Genomic DNA, 21,463 nt, shown 5'->3' with positions numbered 1-21,463 from the left:
GGAATGGGAAAGCGTGACTTCGATAAAAAGGTGCTCAGGTTCATAGGAAGGGTTAGTGCTGACGGAGGAGTTAATTAAAACGAAAGGGATATCGGAGCGCAGGTATATGGCAACACCACCGCCTCCCCTGCCAGTGCGATCACATCTAATTAGACGAAAACCGGGTAAAGAGTATGAGATGGAAGAAAGACAGGGCTTCAGCCATGACTCTGAAATGAAGATGGCGTGAAGATTATTAACTTTAAATGTCGCTAGCATTTCAGGAAAATGTGCTGGTATACTTTGTGCGTTAATATGAACGGCATTAAAGTTCTTAGGTAGTTCTGAAAAGGTATTATTTAATATTTCATCTAAAGGAAGAGATGCGCTATGAAAACTGTCGTCGCTGTTAAGAGACGAAGCAGAATTAAATGAGTCATCAGTATCACTATTCATAGGCGTATGTGCACAAAATTAATATATAAATATAATACAAAATATGTATATAAAAACAACAATAATAATATACAAAAATTACAAAAATATTTTATCTATGTATCTACCTGCAAGTAGTAGGTGTTAAAATTAAATAAATTATATCTTTTACAACAAAAACGAAAACAAAAACAAATATTTACACTCAGATTGAATTAAGGTGGCAATATTAAAGACTATGGCTGTATGAATATAATGCCAAAAAGTCAAAAATTTGCCATTTTGGCCAAAATTACCATAAATACGTATTACATTATCAGATCTGTCAAATGTCAAGTCAGTCACTGTCATAAATGCCAAATGTCATCAAAGTGAAAATAATTAATTATATTTGTTTTTAATGTGGGTTTGTAATTGTATAAAAGTATTTTTTTAAAAAAACAAATGAAGCTTAGGAAGAGATTACTTTTTTAAAACACGTTTGGAGCGTGTTACACCTGCCGTGTCCAATGTCTTCGGGGCGATGGCGGGCTGGGTAGTTGCTGGGAATGTCGTATTGTCGCTCGTAACACTCTGCGTCAAATTAATGAGTCGGTTAACCTCGGCAACTGAACTGACTTGATGCTTTTTACCATCACACCCGACGATCATCACGGCACCATTTTGAGTCCAGCACTTGGAGATACCGAAGTGTTTCCGAGCAATCATAAAAGCGTCATGTCTAACTTTAGTGAGAAATTCGGACAATGTGATGCCACTGCTTTTAAATCCAGTCTTCGCTATCCAAACTTTATGACGCTCCTCAATACCATGAAATTTTACAAGGACGGGCCGAGGTTTTCCTCCGGTTACACGACCCATACGATGAATACGTCTTATGCTGTGTAGTGGAATGTTTACCTTGAGTTTCTCAGCAAACATCTTAGATACATTAAGTGTCAAGTTGATATCACTGTCTTCAGGAATCCCATGTAACAACAGAATCTTGCGTCGACTGTGCATTTCAAGGCGATCTTGTTGTTGTGCCAAAACCTGAACTTGATGTTGGAGATTAAGCAGTGAGTCTCCGATCAAGGATTTAAATTGTGAGAAGTCTGTAGCAAGTGAAGCCAAGGTAACTGGAGCAGCACTGGCTTTCTCAAGGTTGTCCTGGAAGGCTGCCATCCTTGTATTGAAGTGCTCCATCATCTGCTCCAATGACTGCTGTATTGTTTCCATTGTTGTAATTTAAAGTTGTTTAAAGTGAAAGTGCAAAGGAGATAACACTACTGCAGGTAGATCACTACTATACTTATACTTTATGCATAAAATATAGTATAAATATTTTGTAAATATAAAATTAAACAATTAAATAATCAAGAGCTAAGTTTCAATATGTTCACTGTTTCACTGCTACCCACAAAAAAAAAAAAAAATTCTATTTCTAGTCTATGAATATTTAACGGCCTCGGTGGTCTAACAGTTTAACACGCCGCTTTACTTCCGATGGCCGCAGGTTGGATTCCTCGCACGGTACAAAAATTTTTACAATCATATTCATGTATATTATTGTTTGTATTGATCTGTTATTTTTTATGTACATTAGGTTTTTTTATAGCATAGGAGACAAACGAACTTGCGGCTCACCTGATGGTAAGTGATTACAGCCGCTCATGAGGGTACTCCTCGCAACGCCAGGGGAATTTCAAGTGCGTTGCCGGCTTTTTATGAGAGTAATCTACTTGAATCTTGAAACTAGGTTGATTGCGAGCAGCGCAGGAGCGATCGATGTGAAGATTTTTGGAGAAGGCCTTTGTTCAGCAGTGGACGTCTTCCAGGTTGAAATGATGATGATGATGAATCTCTTGAAGGTTTCAATATCGTCTCGGTTCAGAGATATCATTGCTGGAAGGTGATTCCACAATGTGGTTGTGCGTGGCAAAAAGTTTCTAGAAATTTTCTAGCATACCTTTACAAAGCATATATATTTAAATAGTTATAACAGTCGTAGAAACCATAACAAAAGCTCTGCTTAGCTTGGAACTAGATGGCGCTGTGTAAATTGTCCTAGCTTACATTTCATGTAATAAAATAATAATAATAATCTCAGGACAATTCACACAGCGCCATCTAGACCCAAGTTAAGCTAGCTAAAGTTTGTGTTATGGGTACTAGATAACTAATACAAATACATAGTTATTTTGGAAATACATACATATTATACATAGAAAACACCCAGACCGATACAAACAATCATACTCATGAATACAAATGTTTGTGCCGTGCGAGGAATCGAACCCGCTATACCACCGAGGTCGTCAATGTAACAGTTTTCGATACATTATAAACTAGCGATGATAAACTAACGGTATTCACAATCTTACCGTAACATATACATATAACAACATAATATATTTACACAAATAAACACAATTTTAAACAATGGGATATTAGCATATATGTAGAGAACTTCATCCAAATCTGACGCGGGGCGAAAGGAGAATGTACTATCTGCGAATTCAGTTACAAACATTCTTATATATTGACATATAGTTTCTATGTTCTAATAGTTTCACACACTGTCTTAGTTTCGATGATTGCGGGTTCGATTCCTCGCATGGCACTATTTTTTTGATAGAATAAAACTTTTATCCCTCCATACTCACAAACTTCCGTGTAACATTACTAGCTGTGCCCGCGATTTCACCCCCATGCAATTTATAACCTATACTACCTACTCGCCCCGGCTTCGCACGGATGTGCATCCTTACTAATATCACAGATAACATAATATTACATACTGATATTATAAATGCGAAAGTATCTCTGTCTGTCTGTCAGTCCCACTTACACGCTAAAAATACTGAACCGATTTAAATGAAATTTGCTTCACAGTCTAGACCCTGAGAAAGGACATAGGCTACTTTTGAATGCGATAGAAGGGTTGTAAGGGGTTGAAAGACCATCATTCATCGTTCCATCTTCAAGAAGTCAAATGACTTCTTGAAGATGGAACGATGAAACTTTTTCATTTTTCTTTTATTGGGTTAGGTCATTAAATATTTTTTTATTATTTGGTCAAGGTCACTGTTTTAGGTCACGGACGAAGTCGCGGGTACAGCTAGTGTATTATATATATTATATATATAAACCTTCCTCTTGAATCACTCTATCGAGCAAAATCCGTTGCGTAGTTTTAAAGATTGAAGCATACATAGGGACGGACAGACAGCGACAGCGACTTTGTTTTATACTATGTTATGATAAGAATAATAATTGCTTAAAATAATGTACTAAAGGATGTTATGCATCTTGCAACAAGTTTAATGGAGCACAAAGAATTTATATTAATAGATTCATACTCACACATGACCTAAAAATAATCGAAATATAACTGAAAAATAACATCTCTTGCTTTGGGAACCAAAAAAATGTTACGTTACGTTTACATTCAGCCTCTTCCACTGCCACTCGCGCTGCCGGAAATATTGCCGCGTCAGCGTCGACAGCTTTGACTCGCGCACGAAAAACCGACAATCGAGAGCGCGAGCGGCAGTGCCAATGGCATGGGAAGTATCATGTTTACACTATCGCGCTGCTCACTTACGTGCTAACTTCCCTGCCCATTCGGGCTGAGTGTAAACTGGGCTTAAGAAGACACAGGTATCGTGGCCATGCTGCCATTAATGAAAATTTCTAAATTAGATTTTTAAATTTAGAATTTATGGATATCAATAGAGAATCTAGCACCTATTGTCTATGTATGCACATAGACTACGATAGTCACTTTCCATCATTAGCCGGCCCACTATTCGCGTCAGTAATAAAATAAAATAATTTTGTTACGGTCTATACAACCACAGAGCAAGTTACGTTTTTATAAACCACAATGAGTGTAATTATTCTAGAGTTTTCTTGGCGATCATCTGAATTGCCGCTAAGTTGTAAATGACAACAACATTTTTTTTAAACTTTGAATGGAACATGGGGTTAACGGAAAACTACATTCAAATTTCGAATAGTTTTTGTTTGTATTTAAATTGTTGTAAGTCAAATGGAAGAAATCATGAAATTTAGTCATTTATTTACATTTATTTGCATATAATATAAATAGTCATAGAATAATTAGTGGGTAACACATAATAATTATGACAATATACAACCTCCACAGCAACACTTGAAAATCAGTGGTTGCATGAACTTGTGTTATGGGTATTAAACAACTAATATAAATACATACATACATTTTTTTGTAGTATATTGTGTATGTAACTCTCTCTCTCTCTCTCTCTGCCTAGCCATTTCCCATTTCATTTGGGTATGTTTTTTGTATTTTTTATATTGTTATATTGTGTATGTAACATTTAATATAAATGTTAGGCTGAAAAAGAAATGGACTGTTTGAATGACATGGTAAGAAAGGTAGTAAATAACGAGATGACTGCGAACAGGGATGAATGGAAGAGCAGAACATATTACGCCGACCACAAATAAATGGGATAAGGAATAAACAAATGATGATAATAGTTTGTAATCATGGAATCGAACCTGCGATCGCAAGTAAAGCAGTGTGATAACTATTAGACCACCGAGGGTATCTTTTTTTAAGGGATGATAATGGAATTATGCACCCGCCTGCGCTAACGGTATACGCTAGCGGGGCACCACTAAAGGGACTGGGGCCACCTGATAATGAGTATGAGGTCAGATCAGTTAGCCCATCATGTTAAATTCACCAGCAATTTTCCAGAGAGAACATTAGTTTTTCACCCGAGACAAATAAAAACAAAATTATATAGTGATATTCTTTATGTTTTTATATGCTTTTCTGACAAGCAAGTCAGTTTTAACATTTTTTGATTGGTGTTTGGGAAACCACGCTCTGCTACCAAAATGTTAGGGAAGCGTCAGTTATGGTTCTGCGGAAGGTATCTTCGCTAGCTTTCCAGCTTCGCAGTAGGTTTCACAGTAGGTTAACACAGTTCTAATTTATTTTAATTCACAACACAATGCGCGCGCGCGTCAATGCCGCTGTAGTCAGTCAGTCCGTTTGTTACTAGGTGAGGGAGGGGAAGGCAAAGCGCGGGAACACAAACTAACGGACTCTAATATAATAATCTGTGCTTACGATGATACAGGGTAGATTTTGAACAATTGGTTTTAACATATTTATAAAAATCAATACAATTATAATCGTAATTAAAAACAGTCATCAACTAGCTTTTTATTAAATTAGGGGTACGAGATTTTGCGTGCGTGAACATTTTTGTCCAGCGTAGATCGATGGATTTAATAATAAAAAACGGAGCTCGATTCGAATACGGGACAGAGTCAGTCCCGCCGGGACTAAACTAAGCTTAAAATACGGGACGTCTGGCAGCTAGTGGTAGAAATAGGTGATGCCGCGGTTATCACGCAGACAAGTTGGTACAAAGTCTGGTTTCGAGAAGATTTCGTGAAATTAACATACAATATCATTCCACAAGAATAAGATGTCAACGAGACAATCATAAAAACAAATACGTTGTCATCATCGCGAATTATATTGTTACGTTGTTTACGTACAAGCTGGTAATTAAGATGCTCGCGGGTTAGATTCCACGGTATAAACATTTGTATGATTGTATGTCTTTTTTTTTCGGACTACTCTAATGCTGTTAGCCGCAGCTGGCCTTTACAGCTTCACCGGACGTTAGGGGGCGAGTGCAGATGACACTCCAAAGGAAGGACTTATGGAGCGGCTGAAGGCCAACTCCTGCCTGACGGATACGAGTTTAGTCTGAGGGCACCGCTAGGGGTTCGAACCTCGGCTCAGGCCGTCGTAATATCGATCCCCGTTTGTTTGTCGGTCTGGATGTTCTATTTATATTATGTACTAGCTGTGCCTTTTGAGGTTTGAGTGGGGGTATTAAGAGATGGCTAACGCGGGCTGATAACAAAATACTATATCTCTCTATATAGTATTTTGTATAGATAACTGCCAGCTGGCGAGGGAAGTGACTTATTAGTAAAGCGGAGTAATAACCCATTGCTAGCAATGGACCATGTCAGGTTGACCTCCACGTGGACCCCCTGGAAACCATCGTGATAAATGCATGGTGAATTTGTCACGATGGGTTAACTGATCTGACAGATTGACCTCCACGTGGACCCCCTGATAACCATCGTGATAAATGCATGGTGAATTTGTCACGATGGGCTAACTGATCTGACAGATTGACCTCCACGTGGACCCCCTGAAATGTGGACCCCCTGCGGGTGCACCGTTCCATTATAATCTTTTAAAAAACCCTCACAGTGGGGGCAGTTTTTTTTTATTTTCTAGTATTATCTGCCGCTTCCTTTGTGGTGACATCCTTTTAACCTAATTCTTCTTATTAGAATGGGGCATTAACAGATGGGTAACGCGGGGCTGAGAGGGAAGTATAAACAAGGTTGAGCAACTTTGTACAAAGTCTCTATAAAAACGTGGGCTGAGAGGGATGTTTTAAATAAGGTTGAGCAACTTTGTATAAAGCCTCTATAAAAACCTGGGCTTAAAAACGTGGGCTGAGGGGGAAGTTTTAAACAAGGTTGAGCAACTTTGTACAAAGTCTCTGTAAAAACGTGGGCTGAGAGGGATGTTTTAAATAAGGTTGAGCAACTTTGTATAAAGTCTCTGTAAAAACGTGGGCTGAGAGGGAAGTTTAAAACAAGGTTGAGCAACTTTGTATAAAGTCTCTATAAAAACGTGGGCTGAGAGGGATGTTATAAACAAGGTTGAGTAACTTAATACAAAGGTACTGTAAAAAAGTGGGCTGAGAGGGAAGTTTTAAATACGGTTGAGCAACTTTGTACAGTCTCTGTAAAAACGTAGGCTGAGAGGGAAGTATTAAATAAGGTTGAGCCACTTTGTAAAAGGCCCCCTAGACAACCGCCAGGTGGCAGCCCTGCAACGTTCCTCGTCACGTGTCACCACTAGGTGAACAAGTCATGATATTCATGACGCACACGGATATAAACGTTGTACATATTAATATTAACCCTCGCAATTTGAGATCATTGTATCCGTGTCAATTACACATACGATTGTTTACAAGCTCCATTGTGGAGGAGCAATTAACCCCTCACCTCAGGTAAGTTACCTATACCAGTCATATATTGACCATTATTTATTTTCCATGAGCTGTTTAGATGTTGTTGAATTTATTATATTTTAAATATTGTTTTACTATATAACCTAATTGTACAACTAAGAACTAAAATGTATGTAAATTATGTAAATACTAGTTATATAATAAAAAATACTGGTGTAATTCAGAAATAAAAATTTTTGAAAATAGACTTAATAACACAATTATAAAGTAGACTTTACTATATTAATTTGAGTACTAATATCGCGATAAGAGGGGTGAAAATTTTCGGTTGTGTTTATTTTTAATGCCACTTTATTTATACATATAAATAAAATTGGAGTGTCTGTTTGTAATATTGAAATAACCGTTTTTTACTACATGCATATGAATATATATACGGTACATATACCAAAATAACAATTTTTATAATTTTTGTCTGTCGGTCTGTTTGTTCTGGCTAATCTCTGAAATCGCTGGACCGATTTTGACAGGACTTTTTTTGGCAGGTAGCTGATTTATAAGGAGTAACTTAGGCTACCTTTATTTTTGAAAAATTTTAACTTTTTTTTCTAAAATAAAAGTAGCCTAAGTTACTTCATACTTTACTACTCCACGCGGACGAAGTCGGGGGAACAGCTAGTAAAAAATATAAAAAAATAGACAGTATGTTAGCTTCAATACATAAAGAACACTCAGTTGACTAGTTTGTTACTTACATTTCAAATTGAAACCATAGTGAGTCACGTGATGTTGGTGACGTCACGATTATGCAGCCACCAGTAGTAGCAGATATAAAAAGGTCGGGAACAAGGACGACTGGGAAGAAGTGACGACCTCGGTGGTCTAGCGGTCTAGCACACCGCTTTACGTCCGATGGTCGCCGGTTCGATTCCTCTCACGCACAAACATTTGTAGTCATGAGTATGATTGTTTGTGTCAGGCTGGGTGTTTTCTATGTATAATATGTATGTATTTACAAAAAAACTATGTATTTGTATCAGTTGTCTAGTACCTATAACACAAGCTTTAGCTAACTTAACTTGGGTCTAGATGGCGCTGTGTGAATTGTCCTGAGATTATTATTATTATAAGGAGGGAGCGATCTTTTTTTTTTTTTTGATGGATAATAATGGTAATGGTGCACCCGCCTGCGCTAACGGTTTACGCTGGCGGGGCACCAGTGGAGGATGATAAGATGAACATGAGGTCAGGTCAGTTAGCCCATCGTGACACATTTACCAAAAATTTATCACGATGATTTCCAGGGGAACCACGTGGAGGTCAACCTGACATGGTACATTGCTAGTAATGGGGTCATGAGTCCACATTACTAACAATCCCCTTCCCCCGGAGGGAGCGGGCTGCTCTCTCTCTGTTCGAGGCGACCACGATCAGACGCGAATGTACAATGACGCAATTTATGTGGAGTGTAATTTGAAAAAGGACTAAAATAAAAGTACTGCTGCATCGACGTATCATTTCTGAAACTTCCCGATAGGAAAAAAAAATGTTAGGATAACACTTATCACTTAGGGATATGACAAATACATAGATAGTAGCCGATTCTCAGACCTGCTGAATTGCATATGCTGCATGCATATAAAATTTCATAAAAAAATTGTCTATACTTTATACAAAGTTGCTCAACCTTGTTTAAACCTTCCCTCTCAGCCCACGTTTTTACAGTACCTTTGTATTAAGTTGCTCAACCTTGTTTAAAACTTCAAGGAATAAAATAAAAGTACTGCTGCATCGAGGTATCATTTCTGAAACTTCCCGATAGGAAAATAAAATATTAATATTAGGGTTGGATAACACTTATCACTTAGGGATATGACAAATACGTAGATAGTAGCCGATTCTCAGACTTGCTGAATTGCATATGCTGCATGCATATAAAATTTCATAAAAATTTGTCAAGTCGTTTCGGTGGAGTATGGTAATTAACATTGTGATAATCTATTCTATAAAAAAATTACATGGCTACCTTTTAGTTAGTTGTAGTAGCGGTAAATGAAAAAAAAAACTAAATTTGATTGAAAAATGTTTATGTTGTAACTAATATAAATGACGTAGTGGAGTAACTTGAAACAGTCATGCTCGCTATAAAGTTTAAACTTGTGGCGGCGTGGTGGGCCGGATCGATGTGCTCCCTCTAATATGGTTAAGTGCAATGATGGCTGGCTCATCCGTCATACCCGTGAACGGGTGCTGCTTGTGGGGACTGGTCTGTTCAGGTTGCGAACACTGATTAGATCTTTTGATTTTTTTTTATATGCTGGTGGTCACTCTATTCTCTCAAATTTGAATTTAAATGAAATTGTATTATAGTAAATATGTACAACATTAAAAAAAAATACGAGCTGAGTTTCTTGTCAGTTCTTCTCATCTCGAAATCATTCCGAACTGACGGTAGATTTGATATATCATAAGAGTCTGTAATAGACCTACATGAATAAAGATATTTTGAATTTTGAATTTCTTTTAAAGTATATTAAGGTTTCTTAAGAGTCGGCAACGCGCACGTGACACTTCTGGTGTTTCAGGCGTCGATAGACTACTGTAACTGTTTACCATCAGTTGAGCCATATGCATTACCACCGTCGTAGTACAAAAAAGAGCTGTTAGCGGCTGAAGATGGCGAGACTGAGAAACTAACTCTATTAAATATTGCAGGAATGTTATTACTCCGATGTATTCATGAACGCAGAATTCCTTTCGCTCGTCTAAAATTTATGTCTGGTTGAGTGTATTAATATAAATTAATATATGTATGACACGTAGGTAATATAATATGTTCAACAATCAGAAATATTCATGTCAAAGCGTTATAAACATAAATTTACATATAAACAAATTTATTGTTCTTTTTTTCTTTTCTTTTTTTTTTGTTTGGATTTTTGTCACAAAATGTGACGATGACAATCCCATCATACCTACACTATATAACAAAAATAAATATTTATATGTATAATTAGTAAAAATCACGGAATCTTACCACGTTTTATATTTATTTGCTGAGTTCCCGATATTTCGGGAGTGGAGTGTGTACCATATCAGCTACATAAAAAATATACCTATAATGTTGGAAGGAGTGTTGTTAGTAATAGCAAAATAGGTACTCACTTTCCTAAAACTATACCTATTATATCACATCGACCTCCACGCGGTCTCGCCCTCGAAGCTTGCAGTTGATTTCTGGAGAATTCACCACGATGTGCTATCTTAACTGACCCCATGTTCTTATCACAGTATCATTTATCCATTCCAATGCTTATCTTATCCATCCATCCATCCAATAATTCCCTCCTCATTCTTCTAACTTCTTTTCCCAAACCTTCACTGTACAGGCTATCCGTCTTTGGAACTCCTTGCCACTTTCTATCAGATCTGCCCAATCCCATTCCATTTTTAAAAAAACTAGTAAAATCTCACTTTCTCTCCAGTTAAAAATCTTTCTGTAATGTCCTGTTTTGTTAGACATGTAATTAATTATATATTCTATTTATGTATATGTACGTGTATTCTATTTATATGTATATATATATTAATGGTATTTGTATGTATTTAGTATTCATATAATATCTAACTTTTTATAGTGCTACCTTTCCCTTACCCAATGCTTCTATCTCCCTGGTTGTCTGTAAGAGATTGCTTTAAGCGATAAGGCCGCCTTTTGTTTGCACGTCCTTCTTTTTTTATTTCCTATTATTTGTTTCTTTTATGCACAATAAAGAGTTTTATTATTATTATTAAAAAAAGAAATAAAAACAACTTGCGTAAACTCAGCTTAACATTATGTATAACAATTTTCTGTACAACAACAACGTTGTTATTGTTATGTTTAACTACTTTTTAATTTCCCACGGATTTCATCATTGGATGATGACCACGTGAGCGGCAAACTTTTATATTATTCATCACGTGTATCATATATAACTCAAAGGTGACTGACGTAGTGATCTATCAACGCACAGCCCAAACCACTGGACGGATCTGGCTGAAATTTGGCATGCAGGTAGACGTTTTGACGTAAGCATCCACTATGAAAGGATTTTGATTAATTCACCCCCAAGGGAATAAAATAGGGGATGAAACTTTGTATGAAACGTTGTCAATTTTAAACCGATCGGGCTGAGATTTTGCATGTATAAAGCTTCTATGACGTAGGCATCCTCTAAGAAAGTATTTTGATAAATTCCACCCCTAAGGGGATAAATTAACGTAAGCGAAGCCGCGGGCAAAAGCTAGTCTTATATAAAAACAATTGTGTATATGTTGTTTCAGAAGAAATAAGGATATTGTATTACATATACGTACATATATCTGATCTGGTAATATATAATATATATATTACAGGTAATACATATTTCAGACAGCTGCTTCTCTCAACAATTGATTGTTATAGTTGGGTCACACAGTCCCGTGTGTAGGGCGCTGGGTTCGGTGCAGACAACGATGGTTGTAATTTTCTTTGAAAATTCACACAGCGCCATCTAAGTTAAGCTAGCTAAAGCTTATGTTGTGGGTACTAAATAACTGATACCAATACATAGATAAAAAAAATATCTATATGTATGTATGTATGATTATTATTATTATTATTATTTACACTACATTTTCTATCATAATTAATATATATACTCTACATTTTCTCAGCTACAGCTGGTTTTTTTTCCACAAGAACGAACGATCGAACGAAACCAAGTAAGTGCAGTGTGCACAGTGTTTCTGGAACCCCCTCCGATCGACCCCGTCCAATTCAAACGGGGATCGATATTACGACGGCCTGAGCCGAGGTTCGATCCCCTAGCGGTGCCCTCAGACTAAAGTCGTATCCGTCAGCCGGGACTTGGCCTTCAGCCGCTCCATAAGTCCTTCCGTGGGTTTGGAGTGCCATCTGCACTCGCTCCCTAGCGTCCGGTGAAGCTGTAAAGGCCAGCTGCGGCCAACAGCATTAGTATATTATTAACCGGGTCTTAACACGAATTAATTTTATGGCAAATAAAGGTATTTACCTCTCTCGACGTTTTAGACCCGGTCAACTTCAGTACTTGGCTTGGCTGGTTACTTTAGTAGCAGCCTGTAGACGCCGGAGCGATGGCCCAGATTAACATTAGGTAGTTAATTATTTTTTAGCTTTAGTTTCAAGCGTCTAGCTTCAAAAATGCTAATACTTACATAAAACTTTTTTTCTTCTCATTCCCTTACAACCCTTTTTTCGCATTAAAAACTAGCACTTTTATTTTTTTTATTTGCTTTATTGACCAATAAAAAAGTTACAAAATGTGGACTTAATGCTATAGCATTCTCTCCCAGTCAACCCTTGGGATGTGCAGAGATACCTACTTGAATGCGTCTAATAGAATTATAATAAAAAAAATACACATAAATACGTACATACATTAATAGAATTGACATACTTTTTAATACAATAAATACACTAATTACATACACTTACATATTATATACAAATATACTTTTCTCATTGTCTAGACTACCTGTGTAGCAAATTTCATTTAAATCGGTTTAGTAGTTTTGGCGTGAATGCGAGACAGACAGAGTTACTTTCAGTTTATAATATAAAGTAATGATTAGCAATACTATTAGTTACATATATGTGCCACCAGTGAAGTCAGACCTAATAAAATCTAGATAAATAAAATATTTTCTAAGTCTGTAACTTATATGAATTTTGTAATAGTAATGATAGTAAGACAAAGTAATAATATATAAAAAAATCTACTTGCACTTAAAAAGGGGAAAAAATATTTATTTATATATTATCAAGAAAGTAAAAATGAACACATCAACTTATTTATTATTAGTGACATCTTGTGTTAAATGTCATTATTTACTCAGTTCAGGTATAATTGTCCACGTTAAATAGTATTACTAGTTACCAATAGATGGCAGGATAAAATTGAATAGAATTATTTCTCAGTAACATGTTATTACTTAAAGATGAAATGAAGAAATGAGAAATAATTAAATTAATTCTTTGACAGATATTATAATATATTAAATTATAAGTGAAACATTGTTAAGTTTCAGAATATTTTTATAAGCAAACATGAATGTAAAATCATTGTTATTGTTTATACTCTACCACAGATGGCGCTAATATCAAGAAACTAAAAATTCGGATACAGCATGCAGATATTGGAATATTGGGTCGTTAATTTAAAAATTATATGAAATATATTATTACAAAATGTACTGTATTATACTAAAACTTAATATTATTGTTGTATAAACAATTTATTTATATATAAGTATCAATCAATAGAAAGTAAGAATTATTAAATTTTTCTTATGATTGTTCGCTACATTACTCAAAAACAGGTTTTATAATAAAAATTAACTTAATTGATAACTTAATTAGCTTTGAAGAAAAAAAACAAATTTGATTATTCATTATATAATATGGTATATATTATATTATGCCTATTAGGTATAATATCTTACAGGTATCCGAAACTTATATGAGTGTCAGCTGTTCAAAAGTACCCATTATTTAAGGAAAAAGCAAAAGAATTTCCCTACTCTATTGGCGCCATCTATAAATATAGAAGTGATTGTACAGTAAAGTTTTCCTTTAACAGTTAACAATACTTACATTACATTACATTTTTTTAATGTACCTATATATAGTATACATAGGAAATAATCATAATCAAGAAGACAAATGCTTGTAGCGTACAAGGAATCGAACCCGCGACCATCGGAAGTATTGTTGTGGCTGTTATTTTTTTAAACCATCTATAAAAATTTTTGGAAACGAATATATGTAGGTACCTATATATAGTCCCAACTAAATTAAAGTATACAATATACCTGACTAGCTAACCATTGAACCAAACTTGTGTTATTCCCGTAGTTTTAGAATCGAGAGCCGTTAGTCAAAATATTAGTATTAAAATATCAGTGACAGCAGATTCGAGGTTATTTATTGTAGCTATGACCCAAAAATTATAGAGGTTCATGTAATAAGAATTGAATAGAGAATTGTGTGCCCTTTTGATAGGTGATAATAAAATATATGAGCTAAAAATGTACAATAATGGAAATATAATTTAATAACTATTAATGTACAATAATGTGTCTTAAAAAAGTTCATCATTCTAAATACTAAATCTAAATAATGTTAAAAATGCTATGTACAACACGCATCCCAAAAAAACCGTCCTCAAAAGTTTAAATATTCGACAAATTTTAGGTAAAATGCCTGACTAAACTGGCAATATCGCAACCTGCTGGCATAAAAAAAAATAAAAAAAGACCAGTAGCATTGATACGAGATTACAAATGCATCGTTTATTGTTTATATAAACTTTCTGTCAGGTGAATAGTGTTTCAAAATACTTCCATCCAATAAAATAACAAATGCCGTGCTCATTCATTAGTAATTTGTTTCGCAACGACCCAATCGCCCACTGCTACAGTATACTTTCCCAGCGTATTGTACTTTATATCGGGAAACAGTCTTGTCAGAACTGTGTTCTAGTTATGTACCGTTAAAAACAGTGTAACAAAAACAAGTGTAGTGAAAAATAAAATCAAATTTTAAATTAAGTACATACTTAAAGTTGTTACAATGTTCTGTGCAGTTTGATAAATTGTTTCTTAAACAAGTGTGAAGTTTTGTGCGTTCGAAAATTACATTTAAATAAATGATTAAATGTAATAATTAATAAAAATATAAACAATGTCGGAGATATGCGTTTTTAAATGATGTTATCGCAATCGAAAAATCGAGTGCAGGCAATAAAGAGTAAATTTGAAAATTTGAATGTGGAATCCGAGCCATTGGTTTTGAGGAAGAAAAACTTCGAACATCTGTGCAAACAGAACTATAATGGCGTTTGTGAAGGTAATTTTGATAAAGAGAATACTACGCTGCCATTTAGGGACAAAACCGATGAGGCATACAATGAGGATATCACGCCGAACAACAGCTATTTATACAACAGTGAGGTAAAATGTGATTTTAAAAAAACGTTAACTCGTCAGACTAGTGACCCAGGAAAAAAGTTACATCGCAGTCACGCGTTCCGCTGTGATCGGAGTCAGAAGATAGGCGACAGTCCCAAACGGCACGGGAGCTGCTATGGTCGTTCTGAATCCACCGATTTCACCTTAAAAATGGGGGATCGCAAACTTAGTAAGGACCGGCTGAAGCGATTGGGATTTTTGTTGGAGGATCAAATGAGAAAAGAGAACTTTCAAGTGAGTGAAGATAGTAAAATTATTGTTGGTGAGGTTGTAGATGTATGTAATGTTAATGTTATTAATACACAAGAGAATTCTTTGTCTAACAAAAATTGTGTACCATATAACTCTATTCCGAATTCCGAAGTCCCAAAGCACATACTTGATCAGTATGCTATGGTAATAAAACGGAGGAAAAATGAGGCTGACAAGCAAGACGCTATGACGGACAGCGGAGTGAGTTCAGAGACTGAAAATTTAGATGAGGATCGAAGTGGTAGAACTAAGAAACTCGTGTCTCAATTCGAGAAGACAGATGAGACACAACCGGCGGACACTAATTTAGATTTAATGAATAATTTGTGTGTATCCAGTGAAACGATGCGATTGGAACGTAAAAATCCTCATTTGTTATTAACGGACACATTAAAAAAAGCTTTAAAACAGCCATTACCCCCTGGGCCTCCTCCGAAAAAGCCACCACGAACATTTGGTACGCCACCAACACCAGACAAAGATAGGAAGGACCCAAAGAAAATGCTAGCAAAACTAGAACAGCATTTACAAAAGCGTCAACAGCAGCACAGTTCTACAAACATATATGATATTGCAGAAACAGATTTAAGCATGGATAAGCCTAAAGAAATGCATTATTTGTGCACGGAAATACTTGAAATACCGAAAAGAGCATTGCCGAATTATAAGGGTATGTCAACGAATTGTTTCAATAATTTAAATTGTGCCATGTTAACGAATTCTACAACGAGTTTGCCTTATACACCATTAAGTTCTTCAAATTGCTGTACATGTAGAAAGGATAGTCTAGAAAGTTCCGGCAAGGTCAGCACATTTCTAACAGATTCCGATAACAAATGTGCCAAGTGCCAGATAAATGATGATAAGCAAGATAGATTTAAATGCCATTTAAATTGTAAGTGTGATAGATCTGAATTTTATATTGAAAATGAGCATATATATGACGAACCTTATGTTGGGACTGATACAAGTTCTAGAGATATCAAGAAGAAGAATGAATATGGAACTTTGAATAGTTCTGTGATTAATAAGAAATTCAGCAAGAGTCTAGAAGATTTGCGGCCCACTAAAACAGTTGCTGAGGTGAGTGATTTGGAATTTTTACTTAAGTATTATGAATTAAGAAATTAGTAATATAATTAAGTAGTATATACTTTTTAGCTTTAAGAAGTATTTTTATAGTTATTTTTTTGTTAACATATTTGAAAACTGAGACCTATATATATATAATGGCCTATGCGTCTGATATAGACGATTTATTGCGTGACTGACTGACTAGGTCGTCCGCTGGTCCCTAAGGACCACCGGGTACGGACCTCGAGCATTTGCTCCTTGGGCGTGCGTCGTTTGTTTACCGGCTGCTTCCCAGCAGCTGGCTGAGTGCTTATAGCGTGATGGTTCGTGAACAGCTCTTTTCGTGGCCATATAAACCGATACGAGAGCCATAACCTACCACAGGCTCCATAAGAGAAGATATCAGTTTAATATTGTAATGGGTGAAAACTGTGATCGGTACAGCCAATGCTGTAAATAATATAATTGACGTAGTGGAGTAACCTGAAACAGTCATGCTCGCTATAAAGTTCAAACTTGTGGCGGCGTGGTGGGCCGGGTCGATGTGCTCAAATATGGTTGAGTACAATGATGGCTGGCTCATACGTCAAACTCGTGAACGGGTGCTGCTTGTGGGGACTGGTCTGTTCAGGTTGTGAACACTGATTAAATTTTTTGTTCTTTGCGATAGCATATGCTGGTGGTCACACTATTCTCCCAAATTTGAATTTTAATAACTGTATTTATCATAAACATGTTCCACTATTATTTGAAAAAATACGAGCCGAGTTTCTTGTCAGTTCTTCTCATCTCGATATCATTCCGAACTGATGGTAGATTTGACATATCATAAGAGTCTGTAATAGACCTACATGAATGAAGATATTTTGAATTTTGAATTGAATTTTGAATTTTGAATTGAATTTTGAATTTTAAACTCAGTAGTAGCAGTAGTCGGTACTGAACCGCCGAGATGTGCTTCCGTCTCTCGTCAGCAGGTTTTTGAAGCCCAGCATCATTGCAAATTTTCCGACCCTCCATTACACGTCTCTGTTCTATTTGTTGCGAGCTTAACATAACTTAGCAGTAAATACATCAAAGTTTATTTTATTTGTAATTTGTAAATGTAACTTCATTATTGAAACATTATTTACAAATTTCAATCTGGAATCAACATCATATTTGCCTTTACTTAGCGATAAGGCCGCTTTGTACCTATGAGTGTATATATATTTATACTAGCTTTTGCCCGCGGCTTCGCTCGCGTTAATTTATCCCCTTAGGGGTGGAATTTATCAAAATCCTTTCTTAGGGGATGCATACGTCATAGTAGCTTTATGCATGCAAAGTCTCAGCCCGATCGGTTTAAAATTGACAAAGTTTCATATAAACTTTCATCACCTATTTTATTCCCTTGGGGGTAGAATTAATCAAAATCCTTTCTTAGCGGATGTCTACGTCATAACATCTACCTGCATCCAAATTTCAGCCCGATCCATTTAGTGGTTTGGGCTGTGCGTTGATAGATCACTATGTCAGTCACCTTTGAGTTATATATATTTAGATTGATTAATATTTTTCTGTTCTGGTGCAATAAAGTCTATAAAAAAAAATAAAAAAATCATAGGGATTGTTCGAGATTTAATTTAAAATACCAACTAAGTTGCATGTACCAACTGCAATTGTTAAGTGATTCATAAATAACAAACAAACGAGTATCGTATACTACATAATGTTTGCACCGTGCGAGGAATCGAACCCGCGTCTATCGGAATTAAATCGGTGTACTAAACCGTTGAACCACAGACTGTCGCCTGTTATAAACAAACGAGTATCATACACGACTACATGTTTGCACTGTACCAGGAATCGAACCCGCATCTATCGGAATTAAAGCGGTTTACTAAACCGCTGAACCACAGACTGTCGGCTATTATAAACAAACGAGTATCATACACGACTATATGTTTGCACTGTGCGAGGAATCGAACCCGCGTCTATCGGAATTAAATCGGTGTACTGAACTGGCTGAACCACCGAGACTGTGGCCTATAATGTACAGATGTGCCTGTTACACGTTCATTTGGGTTAACAAACTGAAATTAGAGCTGGCAAACGGCTCAATACAACAATGTTAGTTGGATGACTTCAATTCATCTATACATATAAATAAAATTAGAGTGTCTGTTTGTAATATGGAAATAACCGTTTTTTACTACATGCATACGAATATAAATACGGTACATACACCAAAACTCTCTGTCTGTCTGTTTGTTCCTGCTAATCTCTGAAATGGCTGGACCGATTTAGATGGAACTTTTTTTGGAAGTTAGCTAATGTAATAAGAAGTGACTTAGACTACTTTTATTTTAGATTTTTTTTTATTTTGGAAAAAAAAGACTAACTCTCGGATATTGATTACTAAGACTAGTAATCAATATCTGAGAGTTATAAGTGTAATAAGCATGTACAATCTGGATTAAATGGACCAAAATTGTATAATTTTTTTTGTTTCAATCAGACAAAAAATTGCGTGATATTTGCCGAGACCCCCCTCTCTCCAACGTAAGATAAGATGAGATACTCGACCCCCTCCCACCCTTACAGTACAGTTGTTTGTTGTGCAGATTACGACGTAGGTTCAGTGGGGTCTTATCAGTGGATGTAATCAGGACTCGGTGTCCTTAAAAGTATATTGAAGTGGGCCACCCTTATCACTTATATAACTTATCGGTCATGAAAAATACTTGACGTCCTATTCTCAGACCTAGTGAAATATAAACACAAAATTTCATAAGAACTGGCCACACCGTTTCGAAGAAGTTTTGATACAAACACTGTGACACGAGAATTTTATATATTATATATTTTTATAATTTTATATATATTTCGTGTTTATACTCCGAAATGAATTGACCGACAAAATATTTTTTTTATTATGTGGCATATTAAAATATATACAATCCTAAATTTTCCCCTGCTAGCAGCGATTATTTTTATTTTTTATTAAGTATGTAGCATTAAAAAATACATACAATCCTAAAATCAACCGCTATTTTTTAACAGCGCTTTTAATTTATATGGCAAAACAATATTGTCGGGACAGCTAGTAACGTATGTATAATAAAAAAATAAACAACAATAGTTGAACTCTTTTTTTGAGTCGGTTAAAACTCTACCAAGTGTAAATCTTCAGATACGTATCTCATAACCGTGAACAAGTTAGATGGGGGGTGCAGGCACCAGGCCGTGTCCTCAAGGCCAGTTCCGCTCCAACGCACTGAACTGACTCATACGTGCAGACAGACAGATATATCTCTATATGCATTATCAGATATTGTATGTGGGTTTTAACCGGCCGGTTTTCTTAGCATATTTTTCCTTATCGTGAAGATTAATTTAAGTAAATAAAAAATTACAAACGGAAAAATAAATATGTTTTTTTCTTTGAAATAAAATTATTTATTTGCTGATTATAGGTTTTAATAATATTAAAAATTACGTAAAATTTAACATTACACTACAGATTACGAAAGGTCTGCTTTATATTATGAAAAAACAATACACAATTTTTGGTATACATAATATTAAATATTGCTACATACCAATACGTACCAATTATACCAATAATTTTTAATTAATAATTAATAATTTTAATTTCCCAAGGAACGTATAGTGAATATTCACCATACGTCTCGCCTGGTGGCTTACAAACATAAATCCACAGACAACACCAAATATATCACTCGCTCGTCTTCGACCCCTGAATTTTTAATAATAATAATAGTAATTCCAGTACGATACAATAAAAAATAATTTGTCCGTCTGTCTGTTTGTTCTTGCTAATCTCAAAAACGATTTTGACGCGATTTTCACTCGCGGAGCTAATGTTATACGGAGTACCTTATGCTACTTTGTAGTTAGAAATTTTCTCTATTTTAATAAAAAAATACCTGTCAATTGTGATTCAGTGCCCATTTCATTCCGGCTTATTTATATAGTAAACATAAATATTATTATATTATAAACGCGAAGATTTGTTTGGATGTCTGTTACTCTTCACGCAAAAATTACTGACCCTATTTTGATGAAACTTTACAGTAATATAGCTTATATCTCAGAATAACACACAGGCTGTAAAGATACGGGTGAAACCGCGGGCACAGCTAGTAATAAATAATAGTAATATATATACACGAACCTCAGGGGGGTGAAGGGGATTGTCAGTAATGTGGATTATTAGCCCCATGGTTAGCAATGTACCATGTCAGGGTGACCCCCAAACAGTTCTCCCTGGAAAGTATCGTGATAAATTCCTGGTGAATTAGTCACGATGGGCTAACTGACCTGACCTCAAGTTCATCTTATCCTGGCCTGGTGCCCCGCCAGCGTATACCGTTAGCCGCGGCGGGGCATGCCATTATTATTGTAAAAAAAAACACGAACCTCACTCTTTGCAATCGAGTAACGATTTGTCATCACACTTGTTGGGAAGATACAGTTCGTCTAAAAATACGTCTATTCATTATTTTTTTCTCATACACACAATACTGCGTGTCATTAGAGCCATTATAAATCTTATTGTTAAGTCATTAAGATGAGTTTTAGATCGTGTATTGGATCTATGATGCATTGTGATGTAGGTCGCATTGTAA

At 35.7% G+C, this 21,463-nt stretch overlaps 1 protein-coding gene across 1 annotated transcript; it reads right to left on the bottom strand.

Moving 5' to 3' along the window:
- Positions 1-869: 869 nt before the first annotated feature.
- Positions 870-1,775, bottom strand: LOC131842335 (uncharacterized). Its single transcript, XM_059190874.1, has one exon. It carries the CDS (start codon positions 1,630-1,632, stop codon positions 877-879), a length of 756 nt encoding a protein of 251 aa, XP_059046857.1. The 5' UTR covers positions 1,633-1,775; the 3' UTR covers positions 870-876.
- Positions 1,776-21,463: the final 19,688 nt, after the last annotated feature.

The sequence above is a fragment of the Achroia grisella genome, unplaced genomic scaffold, assembly GCF_030625045.1.
Source record: "Achroia grisella isolate CSIRO2021 unplaced genomic scaffold, CSIRO_AGI_Agris_v1 utg2156, whole genome shotgun sequence".
NCBI classification, from domain to species: domain Eukaryota; kingdom Metazoa; phylum Arthropoda; class Insecta; order Lepidoptera; family Pyralidae; genus Achroia; species Achroia grisella.
This window is presented reverse-complemented; position numbering and strand designations above follow the sequence as displayed.

Bases quoted from the DNA above. Each gene is read 5' to 3' on its own strand.
- LOC131842335 (XM_059190874.1), bottom strand. From the start codon at position 1,632: ATGGAAACAATACAGCAGTCATTGGAGCAGATGATGGAGCACTTCAAT.